Source organism: Nesoenas mayeri, assembly GCF_963082525.1.
Source record: "Nesoenas mayeri genome assembly, chromosome: 14".
NCBI classification, from domain to species: domain Eukaryota; kingdom Metazoa; phylum Chordata; class Aves; order Columbiformes; family Columbidae; genus Nesoenas; species Nesoenas mayeri.
Genome location: NC_137556.1, coordinates 15863217 through 15886452, shown reverse-complemented (window position 1 = coordinate 15886452; position 23236 = coordinate 15863217). Strand labels below are relative to the sequence as shown.

Here is a 23236-nt window from a genome sequence, read left to right as displayed (position 1 = left end):
ACTGTTTCACCTTTGTTGAAAGTTTCAGTATAGAAGCGCTGTGATGTTGATAGCTACTGAAGAAACAGTACACAGCTTCTCATTTAGTGACAAAACCAAAAGCTTGTCAAACTGTCAGCGTATTACAATTGTAAATTGGTAACTGGAAAGAAAAATGCTTATTCCTTGGTCTTTGTCATTTCAGCTGCATGTTTCGTTAGATGTTTTATTGTGTTTTGTGGCTGAGATTCAGTGACTTGACTGCATGCAATATAATTCTGATAGATGTCTATACATTTAGCTGGAATTCACTGCACAGGAGCCAAACAGTAGACATTATTTCTGATATGACATTGTGTGGTGTTGCTTAACCTTTCTTTCTTTTTTATCTCTCCTTAGTTGGGAAAGGGATGAAAGTGGTGCAAGAAATTACAATTGGTCTGTTTTAAAAGGATAGCAGTCATATGGTAGTATGTTTTCTTACCCTGTTTGTTCAATTTTATAAAAATCCAGACCAGTGTGACTAATCCTAAATCCTAAAAAGGATCTACTGTAGGTGACCTGCTGAAATAGGATGATGGGAGGGAAGGCAGGGACTGATGTCCTGCTTCAGACCTATATTAACGTCGCCATATTCTCCTTCTTGACATATTATGTAGCATTTTACCAAAAATACTTTTAAAAACCACGTAGTCTGTTTTTGCTTGAAATTTATTACAGCCCCCAGCCAAGAAGTGTGGCATAGCCTTTTAGGTATGTAAAGTATTTGAGAGGTACAACTTTGTTAGTGAGAAGATAAGTCACAAGTCATTTTTGTGAATGTAAAAATTATCGTAGGCAGCTCTCAATACCTAAAGTGTAAGTAGAGAAATCAGTGGACAGTGGTGCAGCAAGTGTTAAATATGTTTAACACCTTTGTGTTTTAGTGCAAGGCCTTTCGCTGTGTGTGCTTTCAAAAGGTATTATCAAGGCTAAATACTTTCAGCCTACAAAGGAACTTTATGACATAGTACTATATGCTAGTCTTTAAGCATGTTAGTAAATCATCACTAGTAAATTATTATTTTTGAGCCTGAAAATTACGTGCTTAAGTATTCTTGTCTTTTTCTTACAATTGTAATCTTTTAAGGTTTAATTATTTCACTACACTGTCAAAATATACCTTGGAACTCTACAGGATAAGATAAACCATCAGATAGCTTAGCTACAGGTGGCTGGTTAGGGAGATGACACTTCATTTTGAAGGTTGTAGCATGGAGGGAGTTGGTCTCTTCTCCCAGGTAGCAAGTGATAGGACGAGAGGAAATGGCCTCAAGTTGTGCCAGGGGAGGTTTAGATTGGATATTAGGAAAAAATTCTTCCCGGAAGGGGTTGTTGGGCATCCCTGGAGGTGTTTAAAAGGTGTTTAGACGAGGTTCTCAGGGACATGGTTAATGCCGGTGTTAGGTTACGGTTGGACTCGATGATCCTGAGGGTCTCTTCCAACCAAAATGATTCTATGACTTAATATATTCTGGAAGGCATAACTTTGGGGTGGACAAATGACCGTTATCCTGACTTCTGCCTCCTCCACAGCACACTTCTGCGGTGGAATCAGTACAAAGTATCATCAAGAAGCTCCTGCTTTGATCAGTGCTTGTTTTACATATTTGCATCATAGCAGCAGTCTTGGTGGTCTACAAAGAATATATTATCTACAAAGATCGTCTTAGCCCTTTCAGTGGTCTACGAAGAGAATACAATCCACTTGGTGCTATTGTATTTAAGTTTCTCTGCATAGCCTCAGCATAAGAGCCTCTACATGACTGCTACTTTTTGGTGAAATTAATATTCAAATGTGATTTAAAATTTCAGTCTGAGGAACAAGTCCAAATTTATCATTGTTTGTTTTGTTGTACATCTGTTTCAGTGGTGTGCTGTATTGTCTGTGTGCTGTATATGCAGATAAACATACAAAACTAACAATCTATGTATCAATTCAGGTTGCTGCCTTGAAGTACATACCATCGGTTCTTCATGATGTTGAAATGGTCTTTGATGCCAAGTTGCTGAGGTGAGCTGCTTTTGAACGTTTAGTAGGTGTATCACATGGTGTATACAAGTATTGTCGCTGTCAACAGTGAATTCTTACTGATCAGTTTAAGTCAAAAAAGCTATGCCAGTTTGTACTGAATAAGACAGTGGTGGAACTCTAGACATACATTTTTGACACGGAGTTCTCATCCGATTTGCATACTGACAGAATTCGTTATGGTGACCCAATAATTAAGCAGCACTAATTTGGTGAATGAAATGAGGAAGTGCAACAATCTGTTTTTTCCCCTCTTCCTCCCCCTCCTTTGACTAAGCCCTATTCCAGAAAACCAGATCTGATTTTAGCAGTTTGAAATAAATATCATTCTTTATTTGTCAGACAAGGATAAATTGTCTCTACTACACACAAAAATATTTTTCTTCCATTGAAAACAATAGTAAGTAATAAACATTTGTAAACATGGCTAAAATCTAGCTCATCCTCATCATTTTTGTCTTGAAAGTTCTCTTTCTAACCTTCTACTGATCTCTTGTCAATGTTTGTGATATGGTAAATACATCAAAGTCTTGAAAACAAATAAATGTTTAGAAATAGATGGTCTTTTGCTCCTTCTGTCTTCATTAACACATGATGAATTAATCTGTATGGTATTTATGACATTTGTTCTTTACATGCAGCCAACTACTATATGAATTTTACACTTGCATTCCACCAGTGAAACTACAGAAGCAGAAAGTGCAGTCCATGAAGGAAATAGTGCGCAGCAACCTTTTCCAGAAACAAGGTAAATCTAAGATGCCTTTAAGGCTTCAAATAAATAGGTTTGAAAATATTGACTGATGTGTGTTTTGTGCCATTCATGTTTGAAATTGAGTAGCATTAATGCTGAGAGAATGTGAATGCCAGAAGTCTGACCTCTGGAGAGGATTCACCTCTTTCTACAAGATGCGTGTTTGGCAAAACCTGATTGCTAGCCTAGAACAGTTTTTTGTATTTTTCCTATGATATAATGATTAGATGGAGGCAACTATTTCTATCATTTCAACCCATTTGTAAGCTCTGTAGTGAAACAGGAACATGAAATGGAAGCTTGTGAACACAGCTTGTTACATAAGGGCACAGGAAAAAGACTGACTGTGCTGTAGTATAGCATAGCTGCAACATAACTAACATATTACTGCTGCCTCAGTGGTGTTACCCAGAGATCTGTTACAGCATTTAGTCAGAGTTTCTCTTTTGGATGATGATCTTTACAACATCGCTTTCACCCAACCTGCCCCTACATTACTAATGGCAGAAAACCAACCTTGGGATAATTGCAAGGTGTTCTATGTCTAACTGGTATTTTATGATTATTTGCATTTGTTTTGTTTTCATATTGCTTGGATTTAACCTTCAAGCTGTAGTTGCCAGAGGGGAAAGTCCACAACACGTATAAGTGCAGGCACAGAGGAATGTGAAAAGACCAATACCCAATTAAGTATCTCTGATATTGTAGTACATGGAGAAACATCTATACTGTGCTACTGTAATATTGTGCGCAGTAAACAGCAAACAAGTCCTTCTTCTTGTACATTGCTGTGGTTTAAAACAGAAAATTCTGAAGATGCTTTTTTTCCTCTATGTTAAATACAGTTGATTCTGAAATTAATTGGGTAGAGAACCTCTTGTGTTCGTAGGGTGTAGACAATGCCTGATTCATTACTCCAGGCAGTGAGGTGGAAGGTAATTTACAAGAATGAAAGCATATGTAGTGTATCACGAAATAGGAAGCAGCATGATAATTAAAGTAGATTGCCAACAGTATCATTAACTAAAGTTCACATTTACCTAGAACAGGTAGTATTTTTTCTGCCATAAATATGGAATATATTTAGCTACTTGGCTAATTACAGTGGAGTCTATTAATTTTCATGTGTTTCAAATTATCCATTTTTCCTCTAGGCTTTAGCATTTAGTCTCTTTCCATGTAGTTCATTACAGTTCCAGTTCAATTCATTTACTTGAATTCCCAATGGTGTTGTCTTTTATAGTTTAATTGGATTTCATATATTGATATATCTTTTCCTTTACTCATTGATGTTCACAGCGTTTCTAAGGAAGTAGACTTGTGAAAACATGAAAATGTGTTTTCAAAAGATAAAAAAAGCCAGTGATGTTTGTTTTTATTTAATAAGTTACACATGAACCTGAAGCTGGAAGCCTTGAAGTCAATCTGAATTTGGTGGTATGTATTCCTAGGCATCTGGAAGTTTTCAGTGTAGACTGTCGTGGAATAGAGTGCTTTTGGCAAACAGTATACACAGTCCTGTTGACTGCTACTGTAATTAATCTTCAGATCAACAGCACTGCAGGACTGTTACAAACCTCTAAATTACATTGACAGTTGTTTGGGGTGGGGTTTTTTTAATGTTTGTTTTAGGCATTGATTCCTTGTTCCCGCTCTGTAACTACAATATAGCTTACAGGGGTTATAGTGGTTCAGGTGTTTGAGTGGCTGAATGTAGCAGAACTGGTGCTTTCAACTGCTTGTGTATGTTACCATAACATCTAGGAACATACTAACAGGATGTCTGATCAAATGCACAGACATTCTTATGGATTTCTCTTCAGACAATATGATGTCATTCTTGATCAGAGAATAGGAAATGTTCTTAAACTTAATTTTTAACACTTTCCTCTTAGATCACTTGATAATTCATTATTTAAAAATATCAGAGGGAAAGAAATGGTTGTTTTGCCCTGTATAAGCATCCCTAAAGGGATTTCAAAGTCTCATTTACGATGTAAGAAACTGTCTCCTGTCATATATCTTTCATTTGTATAGTGGAATGTAATGGATTATTCTCTTCCTCTGGTGAAATTCTCTATTGGATCTACCAAAGAGCAGTTTGATTAGAATTGCTTCATTTCTATGTAAAAGTGAATTCCTTGGCCATCTCTCCATTTTTGAGAGATCACCAAATTAAGACAAAGCTGTTTACAATTACAAGCTATTTTTATTGTAGTGAGTGTTTCTGAGCTTAGAGTATTTGGGGATAGATTTTTATTCTAAGCTGACCGTGGAATATTCACTGACATTATGCCAAAATTTGTAAATAAGTTAATAAACGTTTTTTATTGGTGTGAAATGAATATAAGATGCTTGAACGTATAATCGAATGTGTATGTATTCACACTGCTTTTGACTTTGTATTCTCTAGAGGTCCATTACGGGTTAGGAGTTTGTGCTGTAGCAGAGCACTGTGAGATCTGCTCTGAAGAATATAAACTCTAAGTAGGTCACACAGATGGTCACTGGTAGGGGTGGGAATAGAATTTCAGTCTCTTGGCTGGAAATCCAGGTCCTCTGGTCACTGTGGCTGTAGACATAGCTACTGCATGTTCAGCATATGTGAACCGCTTGCTGATTTTGGAAGAACAGCAGCAGGAGACATATGTTAGCAGTAGGGGTTAATTCGCCAGCTGCCAGAGGAAAGGCTGAGACTATCGTGGGTTTTTTTCCCTAACGGAAGAACTCTTTCTGTTGTACTATTGTTTAAACAAGATAGGTACTTGCACACCCCCATCATTAGACTGGTTTCTTAACATCAGTATGTACATTACCAAGTTTTACCTGTGAAATATTCTGACTATTTCATTCCACTGCTTTAGAAGTATTTGTAGTTGCATGTGTTGGTGATCCAGAAGAGCAAAGATTTACATCAGATCTGAGATCAATTCCTTAATAAATAATGCATGTATAAATGTGCCCTAAATTTTTGAGATGTAGCTGAGGAAAGTTGTCAGTAGGTCAGTACTGTGCTATGAATATTGTATGTGTGTTATTAATCATACACAGATTAAACTATGGCATCTTTTCAATTAGGTTGTGGTCTTAAATACTGTAATATTAAATATGAGCAGAACCAGTAAAATAAAATGGGTTAACTGTAATATAGCATGTGTAATATAGCATGAAGTGAATGCAAATGGGTTTAGTAATGTTATGTTTTTGTACAGTAGAGCCTCAGCAATCTAAGATTGTCCTGCTAGGCTCTTTAATGAACTTTGCTGTCTGAAAAAAAGGAAAAACCCAAACCACGGCCACCAAACCCCCAGAAAACCCCAAACAAACCAGGAAGATAATCACGTGTGCTTTCATGTTCTTTGGAACATGCTTGATATTACTATTGGTAACTTTTTGTTAGATTTGACCCATTATGGCAGTTTTGGTTATATATTTTTTTAAAAATCTTGATATATGGGCAGAAATCTAGATCAAGTTAGGTGAACTAGTTTTAACAATGAACTTCTAAATGTATGTGTAAAAACTCTGTTTATTATACAACTACTTCAAGGAGAAAAGAGAGAACAAATAAGTATTACAGGATTTGATATGAAGCTGTTACTTGAGCAAAATTTTGTGTGTCAGTTAAATGAAATGTGGAAACATGCAAGTTGGAATTCATCAATATTCCATAATCCAAACACAAGGCAAATTTTAAAATCTGCCAAGGAGGATATGCTGACAAGCATTTGCAGCAGGCTGGCAGACTGTAATGGTTGCAAGCTGGAAAAGGCAGTGAAGGTGTAAAGTGCTGTTTTGGCTACAGCAGTGATAGTGTTAGATGTTGCTCTGGCTGCTGTCAAATCCATGTGGGATTGCTCAGCTCCTGTGGGGAGGGGAGAAACCTGAAGGGAGGTGTTGAAGTGGGGCTGTGGGTGTGTTCTGCAGTGCTATGCTTGGTCGCACTGGTGTGCTGTGACTGTTAATGCTGTACTCGTTCTGTGTCTAATCTTGATTGCTGACACCTCCTTTGAATGGTCAGCAATAGTGTCGTGTGCTGGCTTCACAGGATCAACTGTTGGCTTTCTTCTTCCAGGAGACAAAAAGAATTTGCATTTCATAGTGCTGTCTCTAGGTCACTTATTGTACCTTCCCTTGCTGTGGCTCTTATCTAAACTGTGAAATTGGAGTTTAGATTTAGCAATGATTAAAATATATACAATTTAAAATAAATAACTTTTGGGATCCCAGCAGAGTTGAATGGCAAATAATGAAGAGAGAAGGCTTTTAATAGAAAGATGTCTGCAGTTGTGAACAGATGTCCTTTGTGAAGAAGCATGGCACTTTAATTGAGCACTGACTGCCATCACAAGTCTCTCTTCATTGAAAGGATGGCATTTGCTGGGTTTTTTTTTGTTTGAAGGCTTTACTCTAAATCTGTGTTCAGGTGACATCTACGTCCTTATTAAATCGGCATGCCAGTTTTTAAGTTGGCATGAAGCCATCCTAACAGATGGATATGACTACAGGCATGCCAGGGAATCAAGAGTAGTGTTTCCTAAGGGACACAAAAGTAGTGTTAAATCTTTATTACCATTTTGGCTGCACATATGAGGCAGTCAAGAATGAAGCCCGTCTGTGAGTTTTGCTGAAGGAGACCCAAATGTCTTTTTTAATGACATTATTGCATTAATGACTTAGAGTTTGAATTTCACTTAAGTGGTACAGAAGAAACCATTAGGTATCTTTTGAAGGAGAATAAAGTGAATAGAGGGGTTAAAAAAACCCAACTCAAACAAAAAGAAACAAAACAACCAACCAACAAAAACCAACCAAATAAAACCCAAACACAGATAACCAAATCTGAGAACATGTAACTGCTTGATCTTTTATGAGAATGAATCTATGTGTCCTTATTCAGGAACGTGCTACCAGGGAACTTCTTTCTGAGAAGCGTGTTGGAATTTGGGGTTGATAAATACATAGAACCTATTGTCTTTTGACAGACCTTGTGAAGTAAATGCAAGATGATCAAACTGTATCTTGATGTTTTATGTGTTCAAATATAGTTGGGGCAGCACATGTCTTATTCTGGCTTCCAGGAAAAAACAAAACCACAACAAACCCAGAATGATTTCATGGGTTTGAACATTAAGGAGGAGTGTATCTGTCTTTGGCAATGTTATCACATGATTTATCAAGCAAGAAAGCAGCTAGTTCTTAAATAGGTATCTGCCCCTCCACCATGTTTCTCTTCCCTCTGTCTTGAGCTTTCTCAGGGCAGGGGCGTGTGCAGAGTACTTGTGTATGTGTGAATTGCTTAATCATAGGATTAGAGAATCAGTTAGGTTGGAAAAGACTTCTGAGATCAAGTCCAACCATAAATTTAACACTGCTAAATCCACTGTTAAGCCACATCTACATGTCTTTTAAACATCTCCAGCAATGGCGACACAACCACTTCGCTAGGCAGCATGTTCCAATGCCGGACAACCCTTGAGGCAGTTTCTTTGCGTCATAGAGTCATTGAATCATTGTGGTTGGGAGAGACCCACAGGATCATTGAGTCCAATCATAAAGTAAAGCTAGCACTACACCATGTCCCCAAGAACCTCATCTAAACACCTTTTAAACCCCTCCAGGGATGGTGACTCCACCACTGCCCTGGGCAGTGTTGTGGAGTTTTTTTGAAGGAAATAATATAGCTAAAGCTAGTTAAGTGACCTTTAAATTTCCATGTAGCTTGACACTTCAACATTGTTCACATCTGAAAATGCACTGTAAATAATTCATCAGCTGCATATGTGAAGTCCTTTTAACAGATTCTGTATGTGTCAAATATGGATCAACTTTTAATTTAGAATGCCAAGTATGACTGCGAGTCATGAACCTTGTAGAGTAATTAGGTCTTAAAACTGGAGGAAATCAATTGTACCTTCTACCTCAGGTGTCCTCTTAGTACAGCAGGAAAACTCTGTCTATGCAAGAAGCTTCACTATCTTAATGCTTAAGAAGTACCGAATTATCTCAAAGACTTGTTTCTGTTGCCAAAATACAGGCGTGTGTGGTTTTTTAAAAGAGTTATATACAATGGGGGGCATTTTGCATTCTCATAGGATGAGTTTGAAATGGCCTCTGAAGCCCTGGTATGGAGGAGTTTTGAATTCAATGAAGTTTACTTCCACTCCTCTTTAAAGGTGTCCAGCACAACATGTAGCTCATGATCTCTTCTGTCCATCCTGATTATTGGGCAAGGGTCTATGACTGGCATGTCAAGTCAGATGTGATTTGATGATTAATGTACACATAATACTTACCTTGATGTCCTAGTATTTTTCTATATGAGTACAAATTTAAAATGTCTCATAGCTAAAGTAGAAGGTTCTTGATCAATGACTTTGTTCAGTCTAGTCTTACTTTACTTTTGAAATAAAGCTCATTAAATATAGATTTTTTTTTTATTATACTTTATTATCCAGTTGCTTCCTATAAAGTTACAAGCTCCCCAAAGAGAATTTTTATATTTGCTAGCTGTCAGACATTTCAAGGGAGATCTTAATAGTTTAAAAATCAAGATGGATATTATTTTGGAGAAGTGTGAGCAATAAGTATGTTTATCCTGGCAGATGTGAAACTGACATGTGCATATAGCATTTCATCCTCTTTGCAAGTGGTTACAAGTGACTGAGATGTCATGTCACTTGATATGACTTTGAACTTTGTTATGAACAGGCGTGTTAGAATAACAGTCCCTACTGATTTTTTTTGAAGTAGAAATATTTTAAGGGCACTATTTTAAGAATGGTAGTTATAAGAAAACAGTTGCCAGCTGAATTTCTTATGTGCTGTTGATTTGGAATCTATATTCTTATGACATGTGATTGTAGATTAAAGTTTGGATGTGTTTGTCTAGTCTGGTGACTACAAATCTCCCAGTATTGATAACTTTTGGAGGGGAGTTTGTCTCCATGGACACAAATCCACACTGAAGTGCTTTAGGAGCATTAGTATGTCCTGTATTATGATCTACTAAGTGCAGCTGTTTATGTTCTGAATTGGAGTAGTCTGTGGCCTGCATTAAGTGCAGGAAGCTTGTCTATGTGCAGAATTGGTCACATAAATGAACTGTAAGCTGTGTGAAATTCCTCATTCTGCTGCTCTTTGACCAAGTCTTGTGTCAATATGTGTTCTTTAACTGGTATTTTACTACTGAGTTTGTAATTTAGTCATTAAGTAAGATGCTGGAACAAGGGTTACAGAAAATCAGATAAATAGCCTTTTATTAATGTTGTGGCATTACCAAGAGCAGAGATACTTTGAGGCAAGAAGTCATGCTGCCACTTAGACGTGACTACAAGCTCCTGGCTTTATACGGCTTGGAGCTGTAACTCGAAGCAACAGAAGCTACCCATGCAGATTATTCTTACGTCATCTGTAAAAATCAGAAATTTATAATCTACTGCCCTTCTTTTCCTCTTTTTCGTTCTTACCCTCCTGTCTTCGTGCACTAGCACCCTTATTTTGGGGAGATTCTGAGCCCCCTGTTGGTTTTAAATCACACTGGATAAGGTTTCACTATGTCTCACGCTCCACTTGTTCATCAGTGATTATGCTCTGTGTCAGGATATTTGTGTTCTGAATAGTTCTTGAAAGAAAAAGTAAAAAGCTGCATTTTAATTTTTCATTAAGAAGTTATCTAGTTTTGTTCTATTATTTTTTAAACAATGTGTTATGTTGTATTGATAGAAAATAGTATCCAATTGGTGATATACCTATTTTTCCAGAGAGTTAAGGCAGACAATTTTAAGCAATAAGAAATCAGTTGAGTGGAAATGAGTCAGAATTTCAGCTCACTGTCTGTGGCTGGAATGCTTATGTAGTTCTATACAAATTTTATTCTGAGATGCAACCTTTGAAGCTACATTTAACTCTGTTTCTTCCTAGGTTATTTTCATTAATATGACAGATATTTGAAGCATCTGCTCAGAGTTATTCACATTATTGTGCTGTATTCTCTTAAATTACATACCACTGTACAAGTACGTTGTTATTTAAATCATTCAGTGGCACATATCAATTAAATTAGGAGAAAAAAATCTTATCTATCTTTGATTCCTAGACAGACAGTGCCTTCATTGAAGTTATTTCAAATTTGTGCAGCTTGTTCTCCTGACATTTCCTATAAGCACCTCTGTCTTAAAGAGTCAATGTACATGTGAGATTGAAGTATAGCTTCCAATTTGTGTCAGCTTCCTTAGATTTAAATAAGGAAGAATGTACGCATAGACCACTATTTAAACATAGCTTATTTCCAGGTGCTTTTTATGTAAAAGAAATAATTTGTCCCTAAGTGTTCAGGACATGCTAAACAGCCTTTAGAATTTGCATTTTTCATATATGAGGGATACTGTTGACTTACAAAAATATCACACAAGTTTAAGAGTATCCCTGAGGCACGATTGGAAAATCAACAGTTCTATGTTGGAAGGGCCTGTAGCCGTTAAAGCACATTGTGTTTCACTGGCTGGAGGAGGGTTTATTTTCAAGTAGTATTTGATTCATATTTGTTCTTAAGATAATTTTCTTGCTTTCAGAATGCAGGGACATTCTGCTTCCTGTGATTACAAAAGAGCTGAAAGAGTTACTGGAACAGAAGGATGATCAGCAGCTCCAGATTCAAGAGAAGAAGTACTGTGTTGAATTACTCAATAGCATCCTGGAGGTTCTGAGTTGTCAAGACCCTGTAAGTATTGATGATAATGTCGATGGCTCAAGTCTGTAGTAAGCCTGTGCTGATTAGGTAGTAAATTATTGATGCTGATGAATTCTCATTTAAATTTTTAATACAAAGTCAGTGGCAAGTTGAACTTTTCTCCTATTTTTCATAAATGTAAGTTAAAGGGCAGTTTGGGTATTAAAGGTGACGTACTGAAATTTATGCTACCTTTTTTTTTTATTATTTTTCAATTTCATATTCTTTAAATAGTCATCTGCTGCAAATCACCAGAGTATTATTAAAAGCAGTGAGGCTGCTGTGTTTTTTCCTAGAAGAGGTTTAGGCCCTCTATGTTTTGTCTGGTAAAGTTCAATGGAATACATACTGAAATGAATTAGAATATTCTGACATCAAGCTGATTATTGATGGTGTTGATGACACCAAGCCGAGTGGTGCATTTGACACACCTGAGGGACAGGATGCCATCCAGAGGGACCTGAACAAGCTCAAGAAGTGGGTAAACGTGAACCACTTGAGGTTCAAGAAGGCCAAGTGCAAGGTCTTGCACCTGGGTTGGGGCAGCCACTGGTATCAATCCAGGCTAGGGGCTGAAGGGGTTGAGAGCAGCCCTGTGGAGTATGTAGGTGTGCTGGTGGATGAAAACCTGGACGAGGACCAACAATGTGTGCTGGCAGCCCAGAAAGCCAACCATATCCTGGGATGCATCAAAAGAAGCATGGCAAACAGGTCAAGGGAGGGGATTCTGCCCCTCTACTCTGCTCTGGTGAGAATCGCTGCAGTGCTGTGTCCAGCTCTGGGGTCCTCAGCACAGGACAGACATGGACCTGTGGGAGAGGGGCCACAGAAGTGACGGAACACCTTACCTATGAGAACAGGCTGAGAGAGTTGTTGTTCAGCATGGAGAAGAGAAGGCTCTGCAGAGACCTTATTACAGCCTTTCAGTGCTTAAAGGGGGCTTATAAGAAAGGTGGAGACAGACTTCTTAGTAGTGCCTGTTGTGACAGGACAAGGGGTGATGGTTTTAAACTGAGAGGAGATATTCAGGCTGGACATGAGGAAGAAATTTTTTACACTGAGGGTGGTGAGAGCCTGGCCCAGGTTGGCCGGAAAGGTGGTGGATGAACCATCTCTGGAGACATCCCAGGCCAGGCTGGACGGGGCTCTGAGCAACCTGAGCTGGTGAAGATGTCCCTGCTCATGGCAGGGGGGGCACTGGGGGAGCTGGGAAGGTCCCTCCAACCCGAAGTATTTGATGGTTCTATAAGTGTTCTAAGTATTTAGAATACTTTTCAAATTTTATCTTGCTTCATTTATAAAAACCTTTTTAATTTCTGAATGATGTTTTTCCATGTATAAGTGTTGTAGGTTATGGTTTCTGCTTTCAGCAATACCTGTGTAAAAGATTCCTTTTCGCTATACTTCACTTTGGGTCTGTACTGTAGTTTCTTCCTCAGACTCCTGAAGTTCTGGAGCACTGTAAAAATTGTGATCAGGGTGGTTACTTTTCTCATTTGAGATAGTATTGAATTGACTTTTTATTCCTTCATTTTTTAATGAGCAGTAGGTTATTTGATCAAGTTTTGATGAATTTATTCAGAGAAAACCTCATAATTTATTACATTAGGAAAGTTGTAATGTCCTCTATGAATATGTGCTGATTTCTCCTGAACCACAGTTTTCTGATACATGTGTTCAAACTTTGCAGGCTTTGGATAAAGGCAAGTTGTCATTTTTCACTATGGATTATTTTTCTAGTAATGAAATTACTGCAGCATGTTGCTTGGTTTAATAAAAATCTTTGAGTTTGAAACTGAAGAGGCTTGTCTGTTTGCACAGGGCAAGCTTTTCTTGTGTATCATGAGTTATGTTCAGCATTGTTTTAGACATAAAAACTTCAGGAGGGGTTGATACAAGGTGATACTTGGGAGACATTGGAACATTTGGATTTCAAATGGAATTCGTAAGAGAAATGTTGGAAGTATGATAGGGCAAAGAGTGAAGTTTGAAGTTCATAGGGCTGTAATGTAAAGTAAACCAATTTCATTACTGCATACTTCAAAAGGTGAAACACAGCCATGAGGCAAGATGGGTTAATACTCTCTGCATGTGTAGCACATAAAGTAAGTTTATTTTCGAACTGAACAATTGGAGTCCATAGTAACAGAAGCTGACCTATTAAAGACTTGTTAGTGCCTACTGAAAATACGGGTTTGTAGCTCATGTTTGTGTGAGAACATTTCTGTGTGCGGTACAGCATGAAGAAGTCGAATGCTTGTTGCTTGGGATGCACATATGTAACTACATGCAGTCTGAAGACTAGTTTGTAGATTCTAACTTGTTTATTTTCCAAGAGTAGGAACTGATATACCCAGAATGATGTAGCAACACGATGGGCTGGTTTCCAGAGAAAAAGTATTTGAAAATGTAGGGGTTTAATTTTTAAAAAATTCTATTTTATTCATTTCTTGAGCAACTGTTTCTAAAGAAAAACACCCCTTTCAACCTCTATCTTATTCATATTTTAAGTGCAACTCTTGGCACACAACCAGTTACTAAGTACAATTCCTGCTAATAAGTATTTTTGTTCATTTTTGGAAGTGCTTATTAGTTTCCACCTTGGGGAAAAAAAACATTTAAAAGTATAGACATATTTTATTTGTTTATTTTTCCTTAATATTAGTAAAAACATAAAGCTTGAGGGATGGAAGATGGCCTATATCTGAACTGATACATCTCCTATAGAAATGTCTATAGAAGTAAGGTGTCAATTAAGTGCGAAGATGATTGAAAAAAAGCAAGTGTTTGTTTCAGTAAATTCCACATTTGAGAGGTTTCTAACTGTTTGTTTTGGGCAGCTCTGTGAATGAGTTACTGTATGTGTGCCTCAAGGACTTGAAATGATTAGACAAATATTGTAGACTTCATTTGGGAACATTTTAATTGAAAACTACTTGATTAGAGTGTGTTGCTGAGAGCTTTGGAAAAGCTTAATTATTTTTTCTTGAGATGTTTTCCCTTTGATATTAGGCAAATATTTAGCTGAACATAAAATCAAATGCATTTTATAATTGGGGAGAATGTTATGTTTAATAATAGCGGGTGGTTTGTTTTTTTGGGTGGTTTGTGGTTGGTTGGATGGTTGTGGGTTTTTTTTTTTTTGTTTGGTTGTTTTTGTGCTTTGTTTTGTTTTACCACTCAGTGTTACATGTGTGTCCAGATCCGAGGTTTAAGGGGTGATTGTACTCTTCACAGGCTTGGACTTCAGTCTTCTAAAAATCCCATTCAAATTATATAATTTGTCTAGAATGATGTTGTTCAAAGTATACAATGCATTCCGTGCTTTTACTTCTATTGAAGGATGTAGCCAGGCAAACCTTGTTGAATTATGACAAAAAAATCGCTTTTTAGGCAACATGTAACCTATTATGTCATGAGAATTGCGGAAAATTTAACATGTGTTTTTAAAAACTCCAACGCATTCACCCTTGTTTAAAACAAATGTCTTTTCTTCAAGAATTTATTTTTAGGAAGGTTGCCTATAAACTGGAGATTCTCTTTGAGATGTTTGGTGGCAGTTATCTACAGATTGTATTTGTAATAAATACTGATGAGTTTCTCATTTAAGGAGAAATGTCCCTTGGAGTAGATTTAAATCCAGTAGTGGTCTCAGCATTGATGGCTCCTCTGGAGATGTCATATTCAGGAGTGTTAGAAACACTGTAGAATAGCTGGGACATGAACAGAAGAACCAGGTGCTTTTGTTGAGGAAAATACATACCTTGGCATGCCTGCTGGCAATACAATTCCTGACCAGAGATAATGTGGGTGTTAGAATATATTAAGATATATGTCATTAAATACAAGACGGTGTTGTTTTAACTCCAATGGCAAATGCACCACTATCACCAGTAGTTTCTTCTTTCCTTGGCAACGAATCCACGGGTTACAGTCTCATTTTTTTAGCTATGCTAGACACTGGTCTTGCTTAAGTACTAAAAATCTGCTTTTGATATGACTTATCTGAAGGAGAAAGAAGACCAAAGGAAAGGAACCCCTTCAATACAGCAGTATCTAAGACATCAGGGAGTAATTTGTCTATAAGACACAGTGCAGATTTCTCTTGAGTGCAGCACAGATGTTTATTTTCCAGCTAAAGTGAGAAACTTTGTGTCAAGGATATAAAATTCTGACTTGCAATGGGAAATACTGCATATCACATACTTGTCCAGGGAAATGAAAAACATATGGCTAGTTTGTTATTATATGATAGTATTCAGGTATTCAGTGTGATCTACATATAGAGAATTATTTTGTTTATTAACCAGATTATTTCTTGTGGAATTGTACTTGAATATTAAGATTAATGCCATTTTCTGTTGAATAATTCATTTCCTGTAGCTCTTAGTATCTTTATAAGAAAATGGATGATTTGACTTGCTAGAGGAGAAAACTTCAGGTATTAGTGGCAGACTCACTTTACAATATTAATTATAAGCTTAACTTTGTCTTGAAAACACCAACATCTTGTCTGTATTTCTTAATTTTTTTCCCTCTCAATACATAAATCTGGTTTGGGATTAGTGTTTAAAAATTCTTATAAACTAATCTTTTGTATTTGTGCATTGGATTTATTCTGTTAAAATCATCAGAAGGAGAATATAAACGTAAGACAGATAAGAAGCACGTTACATGTTTTGTGTGGTCAAAATGTATATTGTGAGGTGACCTTTGAAGTTGTTACAGGATTTTTGAGGAGTTTATTTTCTTTATCAAAGAGAAAGATGCTGTAAATTACCAGCTCTGCTCTGCTGTTCTGCCCTACATTGTTTGGTGAGTGGGAACATGTGAATCATCAGATCCTTGTGTTCAAACACTTGCCTGTTCAGCTGCTGTCGAGCTGCTGCAGGTAGCAAGTATGTTGTTAAGAACACTGGTCTATGGTAATGACTTCATTTTTATGAATAGACAGTCATTGTTAGGCATCTGGGTGAGATGCTTATTTTGGATTTTAAATTGCCCCTACAGCAAACAGCTTTTGGACATAGACAGCATTGTTTTGACTGAATCATGTCTATAATTAGCGTCATAGCTTGAGAGATGCTTTCAGCACCTGTGAAATACAGTTAGAGCTCAGAACTGCAAGTAAGTTGTTGACAAAGAACATGGTGAAATCGCTGTCTTTTTGTTTGTGTTTTAATTGAAAACAGTTCCCTTTTCCCCATTTACAACAACTTTGCGTGCAATCTGATGTATGTCCTGTAGTTTAATATTTACTGTATTGGAACAAGCTTTTACTTATTCTGCTTTACATGGTCAAATGTAACAGTAAACTCTTTCTCCTGGAATCTAAAATAAAATCTTCATTTAGACTACAAATTAAAGTGAGATGTATAACGTGCACAAAGTCAGTAATTGGCAGACGCTACATTGTAAGCTGTTGATTATGTTACAAACAATTCTGGAAGCATTTTAGAATTGTACAGAAATTTGTAAATCATTTGGCTAATGTACAGTATCATTTGCCTAATGTGTGGTTATGTTTTACTAGAAGAAAGTACAATGTTTTCTCTAGAGGTTTTTTTAGGTGATTTTTTTAAAAAAGAGAAAAAACAAGATAGAGACGAGAAGAGTATTCAGTTAATTATTAAAGTTGATGTGGGGAGACATGCACTGTAGGTTTTTATTTCTAGTTTCACTGTTATTTCCACCGCATTTAAAATACGAATACACTTCATGGTTTTCATATGATTTGACTGACATAAACCTTAAAGCTCACAGTATGCATATTGGGAAGTAGAGGAGATGGTAGAGAAAGCATCTTTGTCAAAGCACTCTGACAAATGTCTGCTGTGCAGCAGCGGGCAGGTGCCGTCTTTTCATAAATATGGGCCCACACCAGAGAAACTTCAGTTGAAAAGATAACGCCAACTGCAAACAAATTATTCTGTGAATACTTTGTTCATTTATAGAATATAGTAAATTTCGAAACGCTGTAACAGGTGAGAAGATCGTTTTAGGCTTTCATGTGTCATAGCCAAAGGACACAATAGGGTTAAATGGTAATAGTAAATCAATGAGTAGGTATGAGTGAGGTCTCTGTTGCAAGGGATGCTGGCCTGATCCAGGTTAATCAAAAGAGGAGAAAAAAAAGAGAAAATATTGGATGTCTCAGATTAAAAACAGAGTCAGAAGTGGTTTCTCCTGGAGCTCAGCCACCTAAGATATTGTTAAGAAATCACCGTGGCTTCTGTGATTGTGGTGTTCTTTTCATATGGCATGTGATGACAAGAAGTGCCTTGTTTGGTGTAAGCTATTTCTTTTTCTGTTAGAAATTTGTTTAGACTTTGTTTCTTTGATTATTGAATGCTAGTTTCCAGAGTTGTCTAGCCATCAGAGTAAGGTCAGTGAAGTTGTTGAATATTGAGGTTATACCCCTCTGCTCAGTGTTCTAAAATAAACAACCAAATGTCCTTTTGCAGACAACATGTCGAAAGTGCTGATCATTTGATGTGAGCTGGTGACTATTTGCCATTGGGCTGCCAAGATGACTCAAAACTTGGTTCTGACAGCTGGTGGGTCTCCAGTGGAGTGTGTCAGCCAGGTTGACCAGTACCTTGGCAATGGGGCAAAAGAGTGGACCATCTTCAGTTTGTGAAGATGAAAGGAGAAAACTTTCTCTTTGAATAATTATATACTTTGTGACTGTAAGCTAATATAATTACTGAGCTCCAGACTACCCTGAGGGCTGTTGACAGATGTGGAGAACTATGAGACAATTTGCCTCAGTTATCTGGTACCAGGGCTCCTCAGTTATTGGGAAAACATGAGTCCATTGAGTGAGGGATGGGCAGTGAATATTTCAACCCAAAACCAGTTATGGGATAGGTAGGGCTAAAATTGGACTGTGCCACTTGAAATGAGGATTCCACCAAAATTACTGCAACTAAGGAGCAGTAGGAGCCAGAAGAACTGGTGGTGTTCTTTCAGTAAAGGGGTTATATTATACAACTTGAACTGTCAACATGGAAATAGTTGGTTTCTTCTTCCTTTTACAAGACATATGGATTTAATACCAAAAGTGTTTTGTTTTTTTTTTCATTTACAGGCGTCAACTTATCACCATATTCAAGAAATAATGGTACAGTTATTACGCACAGTGAACAGAACTGTTATTACAATGGGACGAGATGATCCCTTAATTGTGAGTAATATTTTAATGTATTTTTAATGCTTTGAAATTAATTTTATAGTTATCCTGAAAAAATGCAAATATAGTATTTGCGGAGTCCTGATTTGTGTGCTTTTTTAGGTTTAGGGTAAGAGGTCTAAAACTTTCCTCTTTTTTCATTCAGCTGTGCGTCTGTAGTTTCTTTTGAAGTGTAGTTGAATATTGTGAGATTTGTGTATTCTTAAAAACAAATAAACACTAAAGTTAATTGCTGTTTGCAAAAAGAAGGGTTTACAAACCTACATAATAACGGGCGCACTTCAACATATTGAAAATAGTGTTTCTATCAATCTAAAGTGGAAGTGTGTGAGTAATACTAACAAAAAAAACCCCGCTATTCTGAATAGCTTACGTCAATAATTGATGGGTGCTCTGTTTTACTCATGCTTTTCTTTTTGGTGGGTTAGAGTTGCTATGGAACAGCTGCTATTCCTGGCTCTGTTTCTGGAGGGGGAAGATGATGCTCTGTGTGCACAGGGAAAATATCTGGGGATGAGCTGGCACAGAGCACTCACCTGAGATTTTTGTGGAGCTTCCATGGTTTGGGAGTTATGTCCAGGGACAGATTCTGCAATTTATTCAGATTTAAGAACATATTTCATGAGCACTCCTCTTGATTTAGAATATTTGTGAGAATGCAAGCCGGTTGTGTTCAGCAGGAATTATGGAAATTGCCATTCAGACTGTGCGCTTAAGAGAAGATGTATATTAATTGTCAGTCTTTAGAGATGTATGCTATTCTGCAAAATCATGAGCAGCATTTGCTTGATTGTTTTGCCACAAGAGGTACATTGCACATCTTTTAAAATGTGCTTTGTTTCCTTATTAATTTCTGTCGGAAAACAAAATCAACAATTTTAGATTGTTGCCAGTCAGAGCATGTGTGTCTCCTAATCATTGAGGTCTTCAGAGGACATATTTGCCAATGGTTGCTTCAAACTCCCTGCTGGTATATCTGCAAGGTTCAGAAATTGTATTGTTAACTGTTTATCACAACTCTAGTCTGTTCTTCTTCTTTTTGTGACCCTCTGGTGTCACACATGGTCACAATGGGCAGAGGCTCTCAATGAAGACCCAGTTGCAAAGAAAGCAGCTTGTGAGTGTCATGGAAAACATAATCAGTCTCTTAAGGAGTATTTCTGGATACCATAAGCAGTAAATGAAGAAGGAAAATGAAACTGTAGTAATGCGGCAATAAAGATCCTTATCATTAGGAAACAAGCTGGTTACAGTAAATTGAAATGGCTTGAGAAATCTGTTGTGATGGTTTTTTTCCTCATCTACTGTAATTTGTTCAGCCGTTTTTACCTTAAAAGATCACATCCAGTATGAATTTTGAAATACAGATGTCTGTTAATAACGCTTATAAGCACCTATGCGTATGTGTTTATTAAGCATTTTAGAGGTTTTTCAAAGCAGAATTCCAATAAATTATAAAGTCTTCTAGAGCTGAGACAAGATCTCTCAACAGAGCAGTCTTTGACATGCGACATGAAGAAGTTGTTTGTAATGAACAAAGTAGCCTTGCATTCAGAAAGAACTGTTGAATTAAGCTCAGCTCATGCTCTGTATACTACCTTCAGTTCACCCAGTTCCTTTGCAGGTCTGCTTTAAAACTTCTTAAAAGGACCAAACCTGTTGAAAGCCTGAGTGCTTAATGTTTAAAAAATGAAGCACATAGTCAGAAATTATGGCCTTCTGAGCTAAAGTTGCTGGAACTATGGTGAACTTTGCAAGTCTAGGTGGGATGTATGGAATAGCTGCTGGTTTAAATTTACAAGACCTGTCATTCCTTGCAAGTTTAAATGTCTTACACTAGATAGAGTACTGGATTTTATTTACCCAAGGTTTCTTTTGCTTTCTGACAGTGATAAGCATGTTAATTTTCATATTCAGGTGTCCTTTTCACAATCTTCTATCTTGTTGGCAGAGAAGGAGTTAAAAGGATTTTGGGTTACAGTTGCCTTTATCTTTTCTTGCTATAATGCCAATTGAATCTAAGGGAAGGTGCTGTGCTCAGCTGGTGAAAGCCTGCTGGGAGCTTTGCTCCTGTAATTATTGGGAAGCGAAGGCTCAGAGGACATCATCCCTTCAGGACAGGGTGTCTGTGATGGAAAAGTAATTTAGCTCTCTGCAGCTACTGCAGAGAAGCCTTACTTAAATGCCACTCTTGCCTTCATTGTGATGTTCTGCCACTTGAAGGCTTTAACAGCTGCTGGGTTATCTTCATGATATAAAAAAAGTCCTTGACTGTTTGTAGTTGAAGTGCTTTTAGGCTTGTAATAGAGGGACAAGTTTATTGTCAGAAGTTGGCTATTCGAGCTTTGTATTTAATACTTTATGAAATTTAAACTCTTAGTTAAAGGGTGTTGTGATGTGGTTAAGTCCCTACTGCAGTAATTGTAGAAGTAAACCATATAGGAGCATGTGGTGTGCAGAAGTACTTGCTTAGGTAAATAAAAATATCACATTTACATTTTAAAGCTTTCCTTTGGTACTCCCAAACTTGATTTTGTTCACAATATCAATTTAGCATGATGAAGAGACAGTAGTTATGCTACACAGAAAAGGTTTTAGAAAATATTTATGTAAGATATTGTACTAACACTTTGCTGGAAACAAAACAGTGTGCTCAGTTAACCAAAGCTCCTCTAGATAGCACACAAGTCTTTGGGGAAATAATGACCATAGAAACAATTTGGTAGAGTTGCTGTGGTTGGAGAATATGATATATTCAAATATACACACAGCCTAGCTGAAAGTTCCAGCTTTATTCAGTGTTCCAGTTGAAATTGAAATCCTTTTCAAAGCTACAGAATGATTTCACAAAAGAGATAAATTTCCCATTCATTTTTCTTTTCCAAGGAAGAATTGTTCACTTCCTTTGTAACGTAAATGTTGTTTGTTATTAATTGACTCCTGAAACCTAAGAAAAATATCTCATTTTATTGCAAAAGATAACATCACATTTAAAGAACCTAGAAATTTAGAAAATATACATTAGATAATACATTTCATTAGGAAGGTGCTTTGTATCTAAGCTAGCATAATTACTAAGGATTGTGGCTTTTTCGAATGACTTGTAGTCCACAAAATTCTAGCAAGTCCTGTGTGAAATGCTGTTAGTGACAGACACAAATCAGTATTTTATTTTCATACATTCTGCATTTTTTAAGAAACTTAGGTTGACTCCTTAAAACAGCAATTTCAAATACAGTAGTTCTGGACTCTGCCATGTTCTGTGCAATGCTTTACAAACAGCATATTGTACTTGTCATGTAAGTATGTATTTCAGAGAATCCTACAATATTTTGTATGCAAGTGATGTCAAGTAGCTTTGGGTTTGTGTTGTGGGGTTTTTGGGGGGTGGGTTGTTTTTGTTTCTATTTTTTTGGCGGGGGTGTGTGTTTTTATTTTCAGTTTAATTGGAGACCATGTTTGTATGTATTTGTAACATATATTTCCTACTCTGGGAGCTGGTTTTAGGCATTACACTGTAACTGTCTAAATCAGAGAAGTTTTTTTAGCCAGTAGAGTTATCTTCTAACACTCTACCCATTTCTGTTGCTTTTCTAAATTTGATATCATAAATTGCATAGTGTGTATCTGGTAATTTTCTTAAATTTCCTGTATTAATTAATAATTGATTGCTAAAATACTTAAAAATATTAAACAAGAAAACAAAAAGCAATGCTTATATTTTTTCACATATCTTAGATTCTCCAATTATGTGTTGCAAAGCTATGAAATGTTAGGTGTTTTGTGTTACTAGGATATCAACATTTCTCTGTTAAATCTAAACAAAACGTATAGCAACTAAGCACTCTTACCCTCTTGCTGTGGCTGATGCATACCATGACTAACACTTTCCCACTGTTACCTTTTAATATAATAAATAGCCTTTGATGCCAATGTTGTCTAAAATTCTATGTAGAAAGCCTATTGTGTGTGAGGTGCTGTGGAGAAGACTGGGTATGGTAACTTCTTGCACTTATGAGTTGTGGCTTTATTATGGAACTATGATGCTTATCCGTTTGTAGGAATAATTGACTTCTGGCCCACTTTTACTTAATTTTCAATCAAAGTATTGCATGATTGTTGTTGGCAGTCAGACTCTGGAAGCAGAATGAGGGACTTCTGTCTGTTTTAGATAAGACATTTGTTTGGATGTTAAATACGTACTTTAGAATTGGCTGGCTGGTGCTACTACTGCTTACTCAAGAAAAATCTCCTTTATACTGAAGTAGAGAACCCTGGGAGCAACCTTTCTGAAGGACAGTGCTACAGCAGCACTCTAATTTCATAGTTTCTTTCAAGGAAAATGAATGCCTTGAAGGGGGGAACTTGAAAACCCTTAACAGAGGGCAGGCTGAAAGACAAGTGAATGTTCTTAAATTGCAGCATTGGGAGCTGAGAGTCGGCTGGCCCAGATACCTGGAGTGTTCCTCTGCTGCTGGGTGTGCATATGTCAAAAAGAGAATTTCATAT

At 36.9% G+C, this 23236-nt stretch overlaps 1 protein-coding gene across 1 annotated transcript in view; it reads left to right on the top strand.

The window, feature by feature from the left end:
• DOCK2 (dedicator of cytokinesis 2) overlaps positions 1 to 23236 on the top strand; it is a gene marked incomplete at its 5' end in the record, with an annotated part of 169343 nt that overhangs the window by 41431 nt on the left and 104676 nt on the right. Inside the window, 4 exons of the mRNA XM_080353427.1 lie at positions 1962 to 2032; positions 2692 to 2798; positions 11378 to 11526; positions 18626 to 18721. Coding sequence (XP_080209553.1) covers positions 1962 to 2032; positions 2692 to 2798; positions 11378 to 11526; positions 18626 to 18721 — 423 coding nt within the window. The remainder of the gene's footprint in view (positions 1 to 1961; positions 2033 to 2691; positions 2799 to 11377; positions 11527 to 18625; positions 18722 to 23236) is intronic.